This window comes from Ursus americanus, chromosome 30 (assembly GCF_024610735.1).
Source record: "Ursus americanus isolate L20-20 chromosome 30, mUrsAme1.1.p, whole genome shotgun sequence".
NCBI lineage: Eukaryota > Metazoa > Chordata > Mammalia > Carnivora > Ursidae > Ursus > Ursus americanus.
The window spans coordinates 25,333,719-25,349,091 of record NC_142156.1 but is presented as its reverse complement, the minus strand read 5'-3'; the positions used below and the strand labels follow the sequence as shown (position 1 = coordinate 25,349,091).

At 45.1% G+C, this 15,373-nt stretch overlaps 1 protein-coding gene across 1 annotated transcript; it reads left to right on the top strand.

Annotated features, from left to right (window-relative positions):
* Nucleotides 1-2,258: 2,258 nt before the first annotated feature.
* LOC123803889 (uncharacterized) lies at nt 2,259-13,926 on the top strand. The gene is made up of 4 exons (XM_045815696.2): nt 2,259-2,292; nt 7,923-8,043; nt 8,277-8,369; nt 12,134-13,926. The coding sequence occupies exons 1-4, from the start codon at nt 2,278-2,280 to the stop codon at nt 13,924-13,926; spliced, it is 2,022 nt and encodes a 673-aa protein (XP_045671652.1). The 5' UTR covers nt 2,259-2,277.
* The last annotated feature ends 1,447 nt before the right edge of the window (nt 13,927-15,373 follow it).

Here is a 15,373-nt window from a genome sequence, read left to right as displayed (position 1 = left end):
CATAAATCTCTTCACAAAATCGGAAGAAAAAAACAGCTTTATTGTTGCATAAAAAGTAAACTTGAAACAAGAATGCAGTGAGCTTTGCAGGCAGCCTGCTGACGACATTGCAGAGACAGAACGAAATCTCACTCTTCTTTGTAGCCAGGCAGCTACAACCCATTACACACTCGTTCTCAAGATAAATGATAATTTCACATAGTTCATACTACCTTTTCCTGGCCGTTGGGGTGGCCATTGTGTTAGCCTTTTGCATTTGTCCGAAGGAAACATAGCCTTCTCATATCTTTGTGGTAGGAGGTGGTTTTACACCTGGGAACCAGGTGCTGAAGTCAGGCACTTGGTTAGGGTCCTGCCCTCCCTGAGATTGGGAAATAGGGGCCTGTCTTCCTGGATGACATCAAAGAGATAGCTCCCAGGTCCTTAAGAAAGACATTTTGGGTGGTAAACCAGACAAGGCTTATTAGCTTTTAGAAAAGATTTACACACCTTTCGAAGGGGCAGAGGAAGAATGTACGGTTACAGGGTTTCTGAAGTAAGTGCTTTTTGAATAGCAGTCAGGGGAGTCTCCTTTTTTTGCATGATTAATTTTTTTTTCTTATTTTTATTTTATGTGTTCTTACTGGCCTCTGAGCTCAGAATCCCCTAGAGGTGTTAGCTGCTCTCCTGCATGCTCTGGGAAGGGCAGGGAAGGGGCACCAGGGCCAACACTGTGGACCCTGTGGAACCACTGGACAGCCCTGTGTCCCACCACCCTTTCAGGCGTCTCCTCTGGTCAGGGATCAGAGCGCCTCAGAAAGAAGCAGACTGGAGCAGTGTCCTTGGGGCATGGAAGAGGGTGGGAGATGAGGAAGGGCAGCCCTTTACTCATCAGGGATTTTGATCTGCCTCCATTACGCCCTGGCTGTTCCTGCTGGCTTCTGAGGGAAGGACACAAACCCACACACGAATCTCCCCAGCACCTCTCTTCTTTTCACCGTTTCTGTTGGCTCCTCTGATCGAGGCTTTCCTTTTGCTCCTGGGCTGATTTTGGAGTAGAGAGCCAACACCCCAAGTTACTTCATCATCTCGATCTAAGATCCATCTTCTGCTTCCCATCCTGCTTAGAAATGAGCTGCATCTTGGGGTGCCTGGGGGGCTCAGATGGTGCAGCGTCTGCCTTCAGCGGAGCCCCGAGTCAGGCTCCCTGCTCTGCGCGGAGTCTGCTTGTCCCTCTGCCTCTTCCCTGACTTGTGCTCTCTCTTGCTCACTGTCTCTCTCAGATAAATAAATAAAATCTTTTTTAAAAAATAGCTTGATAGGGGCGCCTGGGGGGCTCAGTCGTTAAGCGTCTGCCTTCAGCTCAGGTCATGATCCCGGGGTTCTGGGATTGAGCCCCGCATCAGGCTCCCTGCTTAGCGGGAAGCCTGCTTCTCCCTCTCCCACTCCCCCTGCTGGTGTTCCCTCTCTCACTGTGCCTCTCTCTGTCCAATAAATAAATAAAATCTTTAAAAAAGAAATAGCTTGATAAAAAAAATGAATTGCATCTTAGTCTACAGCACCTGTAGCAGTGATTTCATTTCAGGGCTCCCAGAAAATACTGCTGCAGAATGAGTGAACCAAGGTTCTGTTTCTGGGGAGCATCTTGGTGTGGTGATGCTCCATTGGGGGGATTTGGCTGAACTGCTGAGGCGAGGGGCTTGAATCTGGCATGTACAGGCGGGAGCCGGGGCTGCAGAGTGTAGCGTGGTGCACACCTGGCCCTGTGCAGACTTATCAGGGGCTCCTCTTGCATCCTGCTTTTTTTTTTTTTTAAAGACTTTATTTATTTATTTATTTATTTGACAGAGAGAGAGAGAGCCAGTGAAAGAGGGAGCACAAGCAGGGGGGGGGGTGGGAGAGGAAGAAGCAGGCTCCCAGCGGAGGAGCCTGACGTGGGGCTCGATCCCAGAACGCCGGGATCACGCCCTGAGCCGAAGGCAGACGCTTAACAACTGCACCACCCAGGCGCCCCTTGCATCCTGCTTCTTACCCCCAGCCCTGTTCGAGTTCTTTGATTTCCCAGTAAGAGAGAACCCAAATTAGGCTCCCAGATTCATGACATCATCTAAAATAAAATTCCCACTGCATCTCCAGGCCATGACTGAGGAACAAGAAAACTCATTTGAGATAAGAAAGAAGAAGCCTCGGGACTAGGGGTGCCCTCTCGGTTTACAGACATTTGACCAGAGGCCTCTCTCCAGAGCATCAGGACAGAGAGGAGCCATAGAACAGAGCTGATTTTCCAAGCCGCAGAAAATGATCAAGTCACAGGTGAGTTCTTTGTTCTCCAACAGTATTTTTCTGTAGGCGTGACAAGGCTTACGGGAAAGCTCCAAATACATTTAAGTCATAATTAGAAAACATAAACTCGGGAAAGAAGGTGTCAGAGAACAAGGTGGATTATGGAATCATACAAAAGGCTTAAAGTCGCAGCATGGATATATAGGAAATAAGGTCCTTCGTTGCCGGAGGTGAGCTGCAGGCTGTCCTCAGATATTCCCAGAAGTGGAGGTGGGAAGGGAAGGAACAGTAGTACGTGCTTTCCTCTGCTACTTAGTAGAAAGAAACCTTTGCTGATGATTGCTTAGAACGAAAGCATTTGGATAGCGATTTATGTGTATGATAGAATGGACAAAGTCCTAAATAGCGGCCCTATGATACATAAACCCTGCAATAAATGAACGTATTTCCAGTGCTATTTCTTACAGAGTTCCTCAGTGCGAACGAAGGCCGTGAATCTCAAGTAAAATTCAGAGCACAAAAAGTCTGTTACGGGACCGAACCAGTGGGCCTAGACCACCCGTCTTACCTATATTCTAGTTGTGGGAAAGAAACCTAAGTCATCTGGCAGAAATCATCATTACAAAACCTTCAAATGGCCCCCATAAATATTCCCTCAGTTGGAATTTTGATACATTGTAGGTAGAAATGTTTTTGGTTCTATTAGCTGGGCATGGGGCTATCTACCTTTAGCTCTTTTTACTTTTTTGACTTAGGAAACGGAGAATGTCACGACGGTTGGGGTACACACATCAGAAGCGCAATCCCAAAGGACACATGGTTCTCCTGGAAACAAATTACAGAGGGGACCCTCAGCGGGGCCTGCTTTAGTCCACAGCTAGGTTAACATGGCCCCTAGTGTGGGCCCTTCTGCCCTGGGGTTTTTAGTCCAGTCTGGATAATGTGGTTTTAGAGGGACTGCTTGGGGCATTTCTTTCCAAATCTCTTTGTCTGTCCATGACCTCAGGTTATTAACCCACACTTTGTTAGATGTGGGCAACATCTGGGCACGTTTGGCCTGGAAAGTGCAGGAGCCGTCTCCCCGTCGGCCCATCAGGAAGGCTTCTTTGGCTCAGCAGTCAGTCTGAATCCAGATTATTCCCAGGAGCTTGGAAAGGGAGCATTGAGAGTTGTTTCTTTCGGTTTTTGTTTTTTCCAGTAGGAGGGGAAAGCTTTCAGGAACAAGTCCAAAAAACAAAGATCATTCGTGTCCTTCTCCAACCCTGTGCTCCCCCAGGTGCTAGGTTTATTTTGTTTTTGTTTTTCTGTTGTTAGTATCAGTGTGTCCCAATTAGTAATCAGAACTTTTTAAAAGTTCATCTCCTGTTTTCATCCAGACCCTTTGGAAAGATTGTATGCGAGAAGGACAAATATTATGTAATTTAACCGGAAAGATTCGTCATGTTTAAGAATTGGCTAGCTATGGGTACCTGGGTGGCTCATTTGGTGAAGCGTCCGACTTCGGCTCAGGTGACGATACAAGGGTCTTGGGATCAGCCGTGCTCGGGCTCCCTGCTCAGGGGGAAGTCTGCTTCTCCCTCTGCCTCTCGTGCTCCCCCCACTCATGCACGCGTGCGCTCGCTCTCTCTCTCTCTCTCAATTAAATAACCAAAACCTTAAAAAATAAATCAAGCATTTTAGGAGCAGAACTTACTTGTATCCAAATGTGTCATCCGGCAGGAGAGTTCGTTTTACCTGCCAGTCTGCGGCTCGCCTGGGGCACGAGCTAGAGCTGACGCTGTCACGGCCCTGGCCGTGGCCGCTGCTGTCTGGGCTTGGGGGCGAAGGCTGGCCAGAGTGTACATAGGCAGTAAGTCCGCACCAACAGCACATTCAATAGGGAGGACCAGAATACCAGTCCTCGGGAGCCCATGGTGCCACATCAGTGTGGGGAGGGCAGCCTCCCCTGGGAGACCAGTTGGGTAAAGCCTACGGTGTGCCTATGGTTGGGCCTGGAAAATCCTGGTTTTTAACCAGGAGCCTGAGTTTTCAGACGTGTATAAATTCACGTAGTCAGCATCACAGTCAGGACTTGGAACGGTTCCAGGTCTCCAGAGACATTCCCCGAGTCCGGCCTTCACGCATCCCACCCTGCTCTCTCGCCGCGGTTCTGCCTTTCCTGCAGTGCTGGCGGCTGGAATCATCAGCGTACGCCCTTTCCATACCGGCTTTTTCACTCATCTCTGAGATTCATCCACGTTTGAACCAGCAGTCCGTTCCTTTTACTGCTGAGTCACTGACCAGTGTCCCGTCGTACGGACACAGCAGCTTGCTCGCCCTTTCCCTTTGGAAGGACATGGCGGTTGCTCCCGGTTTGTAGCAGTTGGTTCATCTGCGTACAGGTTTGAACAGAAATCATGAGGTGAGCAGACATTTTCAGTGTACCCGGGCAGGTATGTGGGAGCAGGAGTGCTGGGCCGTGTGGTAACTCTGCATCTAGCTTTATGGAAGCTGCCAGAACCTCTCCCAAGGTCGCTGGGCCGTGCGTGAGAGCTACTGCTGTGCATCCTCGCCTGCACTCATCACTCTGTATGTGGGTTTTTTAAATTAACTTTAGCAATTCTAACGGATATGTAGTAACGTCTCACGATTTCCCTGGTGACAGATGCTGAACATCTTTTCATGTTTAGTTTTTATCTGTATATCTCCTTTGGTGAAGTGTGTTTTAGATTTTTTTTTTAATATTTTATTTATTTATTTGACAGAGAGATAGACAGCCAGGGAGAGCGGGAACACAAGCAGGGGGAGTGGGAGAGGGAGAAGCAGGCTCCCAGCGGAGGAGCCTGACGCGGGGCTCGATCCCAGAGTGCTGGGATCACGCCCTGAGCCGAAGGCAGACACTTAGCGACTGCGCCACCCAGGCACCCCTAGATCTTTTGCTCATCTTTCTTGTTTGTTTTTTAAATAAGGGGGTTTTGTTCATTTTAATGCCAGTGTCGTTAACATGCAGTGTTGTATTAGCTTCAGGCGTGCCGTGTAGTCAGTCAACACTTGCACACATCCTTCCATGCCCCTCGCAGTAAGTGTAGGCCTAATCCCCTGCCCCTGGTTCACTCCTCCTCGCCCCCCTCCCCTCTGCGAACCATGTGTTCTCTGTACTTAAGAGTCTTTCTTGGATGATTCTTTCTTTCCTTGGCTTGTTTTGTTCCTACAATTCCACACAGGAGTGAGATCGTGTGAATTGGTCTTTCTCCGACCTCACTCAGCGCGATACCCTCTGGGTGCATCCATGTTGCTGCAAATGGCAAGATTCATTCTTTGCCGTGGCTGAGTAATACTCCATCGTACGTGACCGCATCTTTATCCAGCCATCATCACGGACACTCGGCTGCTTCCGTATCTTGGCCGTTACGGATAACGCTGCTGTAAACATGGGGGTGCATGTATGCCTTCGAATTAGCGTGTTTGTATCTTTGGGTAAATACCAGTAGTGCAACTGCTGGGTCGTAGGGTCGTTGTATTTTCAACTTTGTGAGGGCCCTCCACAGTTTTCCAGAGCGGCTGCAGCAGCTTGCACTCCCACCAGCAGTGCACGAGGGCTCCCCTTTCTGCACATCCTCACCAACACCTGCTGTTTCTTGTCTTGATGATGTGAGCCGTTCGGACAGGTGAGAGGTGCTATGTCATTGTGGTTTGATCTCCGTTTCCCTGATGCTGAGTGACGTTGAGCATCTTTTCATGGTCTGTTGGCCATCTGGATGTCGTCTTTGGGGAAACGTCTGTTCCTGTCTTCTGCCCGTTTTTAAATTAGACTATTTGTTTTTTGGGGTGTTGAGTTGTATCAGTTCTTTACATATTTTAGATACTCACCCTCTATCAGATATGTCACTTGCAAATATCTTCTCCCATTCTGTAGGTTGCCTTTTAGTTTTGGTGATTGTTTCCTTTGCTGTGCAGAAGGTTTTTATTTCTCTGAAGTCCCAATAGTTCATTTTTGCTTATATTTCCCTTGCTTCAAGAGATGCCCATTTTTTAATTGTATTGTTTTCTTATTGTTGAGTGTCAAGAACTCTTTATTCTGGATACAAGTGTTCTGTCAGATGAGTGATTTTCAAATATTTTCTCATAGTCCATGCCTTGTCTTTTCTTTCTCTTAACAGTGTCTTTCACATAGAAAAAATTTTTAATTTTGAAAAAGTTCATTTCATTGATTTTTCTTAAGTTGACCTTGTGTTCAGTGTTGTGTCTAAAAACATACTGCCAAACTCAGGATCGTGCAGGTTTTTTCCTAGAGCTTTTCTAGTTTTATGTTTTCCATTTAGGTCTGTGATCCATTTTGAATTAATTTTTATATAGGGTATGAAGTGTGGGTTGAGGGTTATTCTTTTGCTTATGGGTATACAATCGTTCTAGCACCACTTGTTGAAAAAACTCCTTTCTTCATGGAATCCTTTTGTCAAAAGTCAATTGAGCATACTTAGTGGGGTCTAATTGTAAGCCGTCTGTTCTGTTCCATTCGTCAATGTATTTATCCTTTGACTCACACTAGCTTGTCTTAATTACTGTGGCTTTATAGGAAGTCGTGAACTCAGGTAAGGTGAATCTCGCAACAGTGTTCTTTTTCCACATTGTTTTCACTTTGTAGTTCCTTTGCCTTTTGCCGCCATATCCTCTGTGTACTTGTTTCATGGCCTCTGTAACACCTTCTTTCCTGGCCTGAAAAGACTGAAGAGTTTTAAGAACATGATTTTTATTCTACTCATCTTTGTATCTCTGGGACCTTTCATGTTTGGGGAGTTCTCGCTACTCCATCTATGTGTTCCAGAAGATACGTGGAGGAGCTAGCTTATTGTTACTACGTGGGTGCAGACGCGGAGGGAGGAGAGTGTTGGAGATGGATAGATGTGGTTTTGGTTTTGACAGTGACCGGAAAATAGGACTGTCAGTTAGCAGATGCCAGGGATGCTGAAGGTTGACACTGCATGGGGCTCGGCTAAGAATTGTCCTCACGTACCAGTGGCACCTTCTCTGAGAAGCACTGTGCTTATTTAAACACAACGTATTCCAATTTCTTACTTAATGAATAGGTGGATGGATACATGAGTGAATTCAAAGTGATAAATAAACTAATAACATTTTTGTTTCTCTCAAAGTATAATGCAAGATTAGGATATTGTATGAGTTATCAATTGCTGTGTAACAAGTTACCCAAACCTCAGTGGCTAACAACACAAACGTTTCTCTCACGTTTCTCTGGGTTAGAAGTTTGCCAGCTGCGCTTACATCTGGTTCCCTTCCAGGGTCTCACACGGCCCTGTAACGAAGACATTAGGCCGGGCTCTGGTCCTTCCAGGGTGCAGTAGAGAGATGATCCCCTTCTAGGCTTAGTCATGGGGAGAGTTGGCGGGCCTCGGTGCCTCGCGACCTGGGCGTCTCCACAGGACTGCCTCACAGCGTGGCAGCTGGATTCCCCCTGAGAGAGCAAGACAGGGCTCCCAAGACAGAGGAATAATCTCCATGGATGTGAGTCAGTAAGGCCAGCGCACGTTCAGGAGGGGAGCGGGACACCAACTCGGATACCAGGAGTTAGAGGTGGGCGAGGCTGCCTCCCATGCTGGAGAAGAAAGCCTGTATCCCGCCATGAGTACCGCTTCAGGCTTAACAGTGATTCGCTTTTCCAGATCTCGTTTGAGGATGTGGCTGTGGACTTCACGTCGGAGGAGTGGCAGCTGCTTAATCCTACTCAAAAGAGCTTGTACAGAGACGTGATGTTGGAGAACTATAGCAACCTCGTCTTCTTGGGTAAGAACATTCATATGTAAGTAGTATGTATCCCGTAACTGTGGGGCCTCTAAGATGTTCACTGATTTTGGGTTTAAGTTTCAGATGTCAAAGGTTCTTTGATTTCTATACCCAATTGAAAGATTTTGGTTCACTTGCTTTGTTTTATAGCCTTCATAGTAAATATTCTTCATATTTGAGAGTCCATCAGCCCAAGGAATTAGGTCCCGGTTGTCTTTGTTTCCAATTAACAGGTTATCAGATTATCAAACCTGATGCGATTTTCAAGCTGGAGCAAGAAGAGCCGTGGATAATAGACGAGCAAGTTCTAAGTCAGAGTTTTTCAGGTGAGAGGTCATCAGGGGCATACAGTGTAAGCTGAATCACAGGTTTCTGATGATAGGTCATTCATAATGTTCTGAAAAGTTATTTTGAAATGTTATTTGTAAAACTTTTTGACATTCCTCAGTCTTTAGAGTTGGCTCAGGACTGGTGACCTGAATTCTTCCTGCATTTTAATGTGCTCTCTGTCCTGGTCTCCACATCACGACGTGTCCTCATTGCACGGAGCTGGTGATGGCACGTACCCCCTTCCCTATACAGCAGCACAAGCTGGTGGCCAGCATTTAGGACCTTGCTTTCTGGGGCAAGGATCCTCTTCCCAGCCTCCTTGGCTCCCTTCCTTCTCTCCTGCACTCCCACCCTGCAGGGGTGGGCTTCCTTCCTCCTCCTGAAGAGTTCATAGCTTTCTCCCGTTGCAGGGACACCGACTGAGTCCTTTATTAGTTTTCTTTTCTCCCTCTAATTTGTCGGATTTCTGTTTTAAGCCCGTAGAGAGTAGAAGGTGAATCCATGCATATAGGATAAAAACCGAATACTGTGAGCCTGGTGAGGAGCTCTTCCTCTCCCTCCTCTGTGCAGACTGAGCCCTTTGCGGTCACCTCCTGGGGTGCGTTTCAGTGCCTTGATGTTCACCTTCTCCTCGTTAACCCATCACAGAGTCCACTGGGTTTAAACCCCATGTGCTGTGTGGTATTTTACACATTTATGTTGAAGAACCTCATGGTATGGCAACATCTTACCCATTTTTTTGTTTTTTCTTTTTAATTTCTGTGCCCAGAAGTCAGGGTGAAACTCCGTTAGAACTAGTTTGTTTCTCCACATGTTCATACATTTCTGTCTGCACGTGAGCCTTTGATTATCGTATCCTTTTCCCATGTAGTCACTATGCCTCTTTTGAGCCCTTTTCACCTCCAGTGCCTTTCTGAACTCTCTGCCCCCTTAGTGTTGTATTATAGGAGCCCTGGCCCTGGTCAGGCATTAGCTGGAACTTTTCACCAATTAGGTCTGAACGATTTCCCCCCACATATTAAGATGGCAAGTAACTTATTCTTCTCTTTTCCCTGTAGAATTTATGACGTGTAATTATTAAATGTTTCATTAATTGAGTGTTGTGGGGCCAGGTAAGGCAGAACCTTTCTTGATTATATTCTTTAGTGCAGAGGTTCTCATCTAAGCATGTGTCTCAGCTCACCTTACGAAACACTTCAAATGATAGATGTCTGGGTCCCATTCACATGGATGATTAGGTCTGGGCGTGTACCGTAGAAAATACTGTCTGTGAAGACGGATTTTGTGTTCACCCGTTAATTTACAACGATCGCTATTCTGTGGAATGAGAGGAATTGAGTGAGAGTCATGAAAGAGCAGAAGCAGAGAATTTTAACGTAGAAGAAAATGGAGAACTATATTTATTCAATAATTCAGTATTTGAACAGAAAGCATTTGTATTAAAATGCGAAGTTATTTATCAAGATTAATGCTACAGAAAGGAGCTGCTTTAGAAGTCCAGTTGCGAGTGCACAGTGTTTATCCCACATGTATGAGGATTTGCTCTGTGCACGCATTGGAGGTATATCAGTGAGAAATAAAACCCCACGATCCACATTCTAGTGGGGGACACAGAAGTAAGGTGATTACCTATTTGATAAGTACTGTGAAGGAAATAAACAGGATATTGTGAGGATGCCCTTGAAATGATCTTTACACTTGAATGAGCCATGCCGAAAGCTGGGAAGAGCATGCCAAATAAAAGGAACAGCCATTGCAAAGGTCCTGAGGCAGAAGAGGCCTTTGGGATCAAAGGGATGGGAAGGAATTCAGAGTGGCTGAGCAGCAGTGAGCAAGAGCGTGTGCAAGGAAGTCAGAGAGGTTGGTAAAGACTGGGGCATGCCAGGGTGTGGGAGCCATGGTAAAAGCTCGCATTTATCAAAGGTTTTTTTTCAGCAAGGGGGTAAAAAGCCTGATCACATTTTCTAAAGCTCTCTGGCTCTCTGGAAACTAGAATTGGGAGGGAGCAAGGCTGGAAGTAGGAATATTAGTTTGAAAACTAAAGTGAAATGCAGGCAGTGTGGACTAGAGTATAACAGAGAGAAATGGGTTCACCTGTGCCTGCCCTGCATCATACCAGTAAGAGACAACTCACTCATTTTCCAAAATGACAAGATTTTTGTTTCTTCCTTTTTCTTTTCTCTTCTTTTTTTTTTTTTTCTTTTCAGAGTGAGAGGGGGGTGGGGTGCAGAGGGAGAGAGAGGGAGAAACGGAATCCCAAGCGGAATCCCTGCTGAGCACAGAGCCTGACACAGGGTCAGATCCCAGGACCCTGAGATCATGACCTGAGCCAAAAACAAGAGTCAGACGCTCAACCGACTGAGCCCCCCCAGGCGCCCCAAGACTTTTTATTTCTTAAATATTTTTTGATGCAGTTGAACTATTTGAATATTATTTTATATTATTTATTAACTTGTATACATATTAATTTTATTTCTTGTTTTAATTTTAATTTAAAGTTTTCATTTCTTCACTCAGATTTCATGAAACCATGTTTTATGAACTCTTCAGGTGGACTTCACACTTCCATGTCCACATATGACTCTTGCTTTCAATCTCCAGACTTTTTCTCAGTCTTTTTCATCTCGGTGAATAGTGTTAATACCTCTACTCTCTTAAGCTCAAAACATTGAGTCCTTTTATTCTCTGTATCAGCAGCTCTAGTTGGTCCTTTTTCTGAAATTCTTATATGTCTGAGAATTAGATAAGTCTCCCACACACACCAAAAAAAAAAAAAAAAAATCCTGTAGAAAAGAAGTGGTTGCCTTATATCTGAGGTCTTGCCAAATCTTTTGACTTGCAGGGAACCTCCTGGGAATGTTCCTCATAGTTACTAGCAAAGAATATCGTAAAGTAACTAACCTTCACTTTAAAGTGTCCAATAAATGATCATGTTGTGGAAATCACAAACAGTTGTACTTACTGGCTAACAAAGAGTCTGTCCTCACGTGTTATGCAAAGAGTTCCTGTGGTTTGGAATGATTTTCATGGGTAGGATTACTTGTAGATTCATTATATAGATTACAGATTCAGTTAAAATGTCAAAAAAAAAAACTAAATAAAACCATTGATGCGGCTATCAAGAAATAGCCTTGATGTTAAGTCTGATTCAGGTGACAGCCTTGAATGAGAGTGTTCTTTAAATGTAGCGATCGTACAGGAGCCTAATGTTTCTCATCTCTTGGATGAAAGCTTGATATCCTGTATTCGCTCTGTATTCAGTGTTTCTTCCTTCGCAGCACTGAACAGTGTATACCAGTCTTGCTGTTTTGTGGGCTGGTTCTTGCTAGTGTCTGCTGTATCGCGAGCCGTCTGACGCGGGGGTGCGCACCCGCGGTCTTCCCTCTGGACATACAGCAGATAATCAGATTGTTGTTGCATAAGGAAGTTAATCACTCCAGTATTTGAGCATAAATTGCTCATGATCACTGCTCCTTGAGTGTATTTCATCTTTTCTCATTTAAAAGTTCATATTTCTAAACATTTGTAACTTGTAAATGTTTTCATTTCTGTTAAAAAATTTTTTTTAATTTTTATTTCAATTCCAGTTAGTTAATATATGGTGTCTGTCAAAATTTCTAATGTCCAATAAGTAGCTTATATATGGGAGACCTTATATTTGTTTTGTTTTAATTGGGATCCTAGGTTCCATTTCAGTTTTATTCAATGAGTATAATCATTAGGAGATTTACACAGTATGATTCATTTTTTTCCTTTTTAGAAGTCTGGCTAGATAACTGTCTCAAAATGTGGCACCAGGATAATCAAGACAAGCTTAGAAGTATGGAGAGAGGCCATGAATATGATGTTTTTAGGAAAATATTTCATTCAAGCATTAACTTTGTTCATTTAGGAGTGAGACCCCATAAATGTGGCACAGGTGAAAAAAGTTTGAAACATCCTTTTGAGTTTCTTATTCCAAAAAATAACCGTGGAAGAAAGAAACTTGATGAGCTCAATAAGAAATATTTATTGTATATCAAAACCGATAGAACCCATGGTGGAATGCCATACTGTGATTGCAGTAAATGTAGGAAGGCTAGCAGGACAGGGTCGTGGCCCATTGCAAAGCATAGAACGTACAAAGGAGTCCATTTATGCATGGAGTGCGGCAACGTTTTCAGTAAGAAATCACAGCTCATCATACACCAGCGGACGCACACGGGAGAGAAGCCCTACGGATGCAGCGAATGTGGGAAAGCCTTCTCCCAGAAGTCACTGCTCACTATTCATCAAAGGACTCATTCAGGGGAAAAACCATATGGGTGCGGTGAATGTCAAAAAGCTTTCAGTAGGAAGTCCTTGCTCATTTTACACCAGCGGACGCACACAGGAGAGAAGCCCTACGGATGCAGCGAATGCGGGAAAGCCTTCAGCAGGAAGTCGCAGCTTAAGAGACATCAGAGAACCCACACAGTAGAGAAGCCCTTTGGCTGCAGTGACTGTGGGAAAGCCTTCTCCCAGAAGTTAAAGCTTATTACTCATCAGAGAACTCACACAGGGGAGAAGCCCTATAAGTGCAGTGATTGTGGGAAAGCCTTCTTCTGGAAGTCACAGCTGATTACTCATCAGAGGACTCACACAGGGAAGAAACCGTATGCATGTAACGAGTGCACAAAAGCCTTCAGCAGGAACTCGCTGCTCATCAGGCATCAGAGAATCCACACAGGGGAGAAGCCCTATGAGTGCAGCGAGTGTGGGGAAGCCTTCATCAGAAAACCACAGCTTATCAAGCACCAAATAACTCACACGGGAGAGAAGAACTATCAGTGCAGGGATTGTGAAGAAGCATTCTTTAAGAAGTCAGAGCTAATCAGACATCAGAAGACTCACTTAGGGGAGAAACCCTATGCATGTGTTGAATGTGGAAAAACCTTCTTTGGGAAGTCACAGCTCCTAACACATCAGAGAACTCACACTGGAGAGAAACCGTATGAATGCAGCGAGTGTGGGAAGGCCTTCACCCAGAAGTCAAGCCTGATTTCACACCAGAGGACACACACAGGGGAGAAGCCCTACGAGTGCATAGAGTGTGGGAAGACCTTCAGTGAGAAGTCAAGCCTCATTCACCACCAGAGAACCCATACTGGAGAGAAACCCTTCGAATGTAGTGAGTGTAGGAAAGCTTTTGCCTGGAAGCCACAGCTTCTCAGGCATCAGAGAATTCATACAGGGGAGAAACCCTATGAATGCAGTGAGTGTGGGAAAGCCTTTGTTCAGAAAGTGCAGCTCATTAAGCATCAGAGAAATCACACAGGAGAGAAAACGTATGGATGCAGCGAGTGTGCAAAAGCCTTCTTTGAGAAGGCACAGCTCATCATCCATCAGAGGATTCACACAGGAGAGAGACCCTATAAATGTGGCGAATGTGGGAAGTCTTTCACTAGAAAGTCTCATCTCATGAGGCATCAGAGAATTCATACAGGAGATAAATACTATGGGTGCAGTGAGTGTGGGACTGCCTTCAGCAGGAAGTCACAGCTCATGATTCATCAGAGGACTCACGTACTCTAGAAACCATGTGAGTGCTGTGAGCGTGGAAAATCTGCTGTCAGACGTCATGCCTTCTGACGCGTCCGAGGACACACACACGGGAGGAACCCCATCAGTGCACTGGGAAGGCAAGTCTCACCCAACAATTCAGAGAGCAGGGAATTTGTTTAAGTAGACAGTGAAAGACAGCCTTCTCCCAGAACACACAGCTTGTAACACGTTAATGTGGAAGTCTTATCAATATCGTGGTAGTACAGACCCTTGTAGTCAGAAGTGACAGCTCATTGTTAGAGGACCTACACTCGAGGAGAAACTGAACTGCTGTAAAAAGCAAATGAGAGGTTTCATCAGGAAAGGATAATTCACAGTATACTAGAGAATACATACTCGAAGGAAATACTGAATAGAATGAATTAGAGATTTCAGTATGGAGAAGTCCTAATGTGAAGAATTTTGATAAGCATGATCCTATTGAAAGAATTCTATAACGTTGCGTTTGTTGTATATAAGATGTTATGAAAGTTATTTTTAAATGGTAGATGTGTTTTAAGCGTGAAGACTTCTGCTTTCTGCTTTGGTGGTTTGGCAAGGACCAGATTAACTCCCCTGCGTTCAACAGCTAGAAACTGTAAAATGTATGTGAAAGAATAGTTTTGAGACCTATGGCAAGCAGAAGTTTGTGATCCCTGGGAGAAGGTGGACAGAGTGAGGTGACCCCACAACAGCCCAGCCTAGCGCCTGGTGGCAGCTCCCAGGCTGCCGTTGAGGGACGGGAACACATGTGGTCTTGTCAAAGAGAGCTGCTGACGTGGCATTTGGGGAGGCCACAGTAGCTAGAATTTGCAGGGAAGAGTACTGGAGAGGAGGGAGCCTTCCAACGAGGGCTGCAGAGATCTACAAGGAGTCCCCTGAGTCTTTTGGCTCAGTGCTGATTTGCATGTGTGTGAAAGGAAAAGTCGTGCCAGAAGCGGGAGGCTGAACCGTTCCCAGAAATCAGTGCCGGGCTGGGAATAAAGTTCCCACCAGCTAGAGTGGAAACAACTTTGAACACGTGGGGCATCAGGTAGGATTCCCAGCAGACTATGATCTTGTGAAGTGACTAATCCTAGATCGAAAGCTGCTTTGGACCCACAATGTCCGGCATCCAAAAACTTACCAGATGTGCAAAGAAGCTACAAGAATACGACTTGTAACCAGGACAAAATGAATCAGGAGAAAGACAGAGAAGAGACTGAAGCAGTTTGCTTCAGGGTGTTCAAGCAGATTTTATGAATACAGAGGAAAACATGATCGTGACAAGACTTCAAGTGGATGGTGTATTTTAAAAACCCCAAGTGGGACTTCTCAGGATGATGAACACAGCAGTATCTGAACATTTTAAAAACACCGAAAAACCCAGCTCTGGGTGGAATTCAGAACAGATGAGACATAGAAGAAGAAAAATAGATGAATTTAAATAAGAATAAAA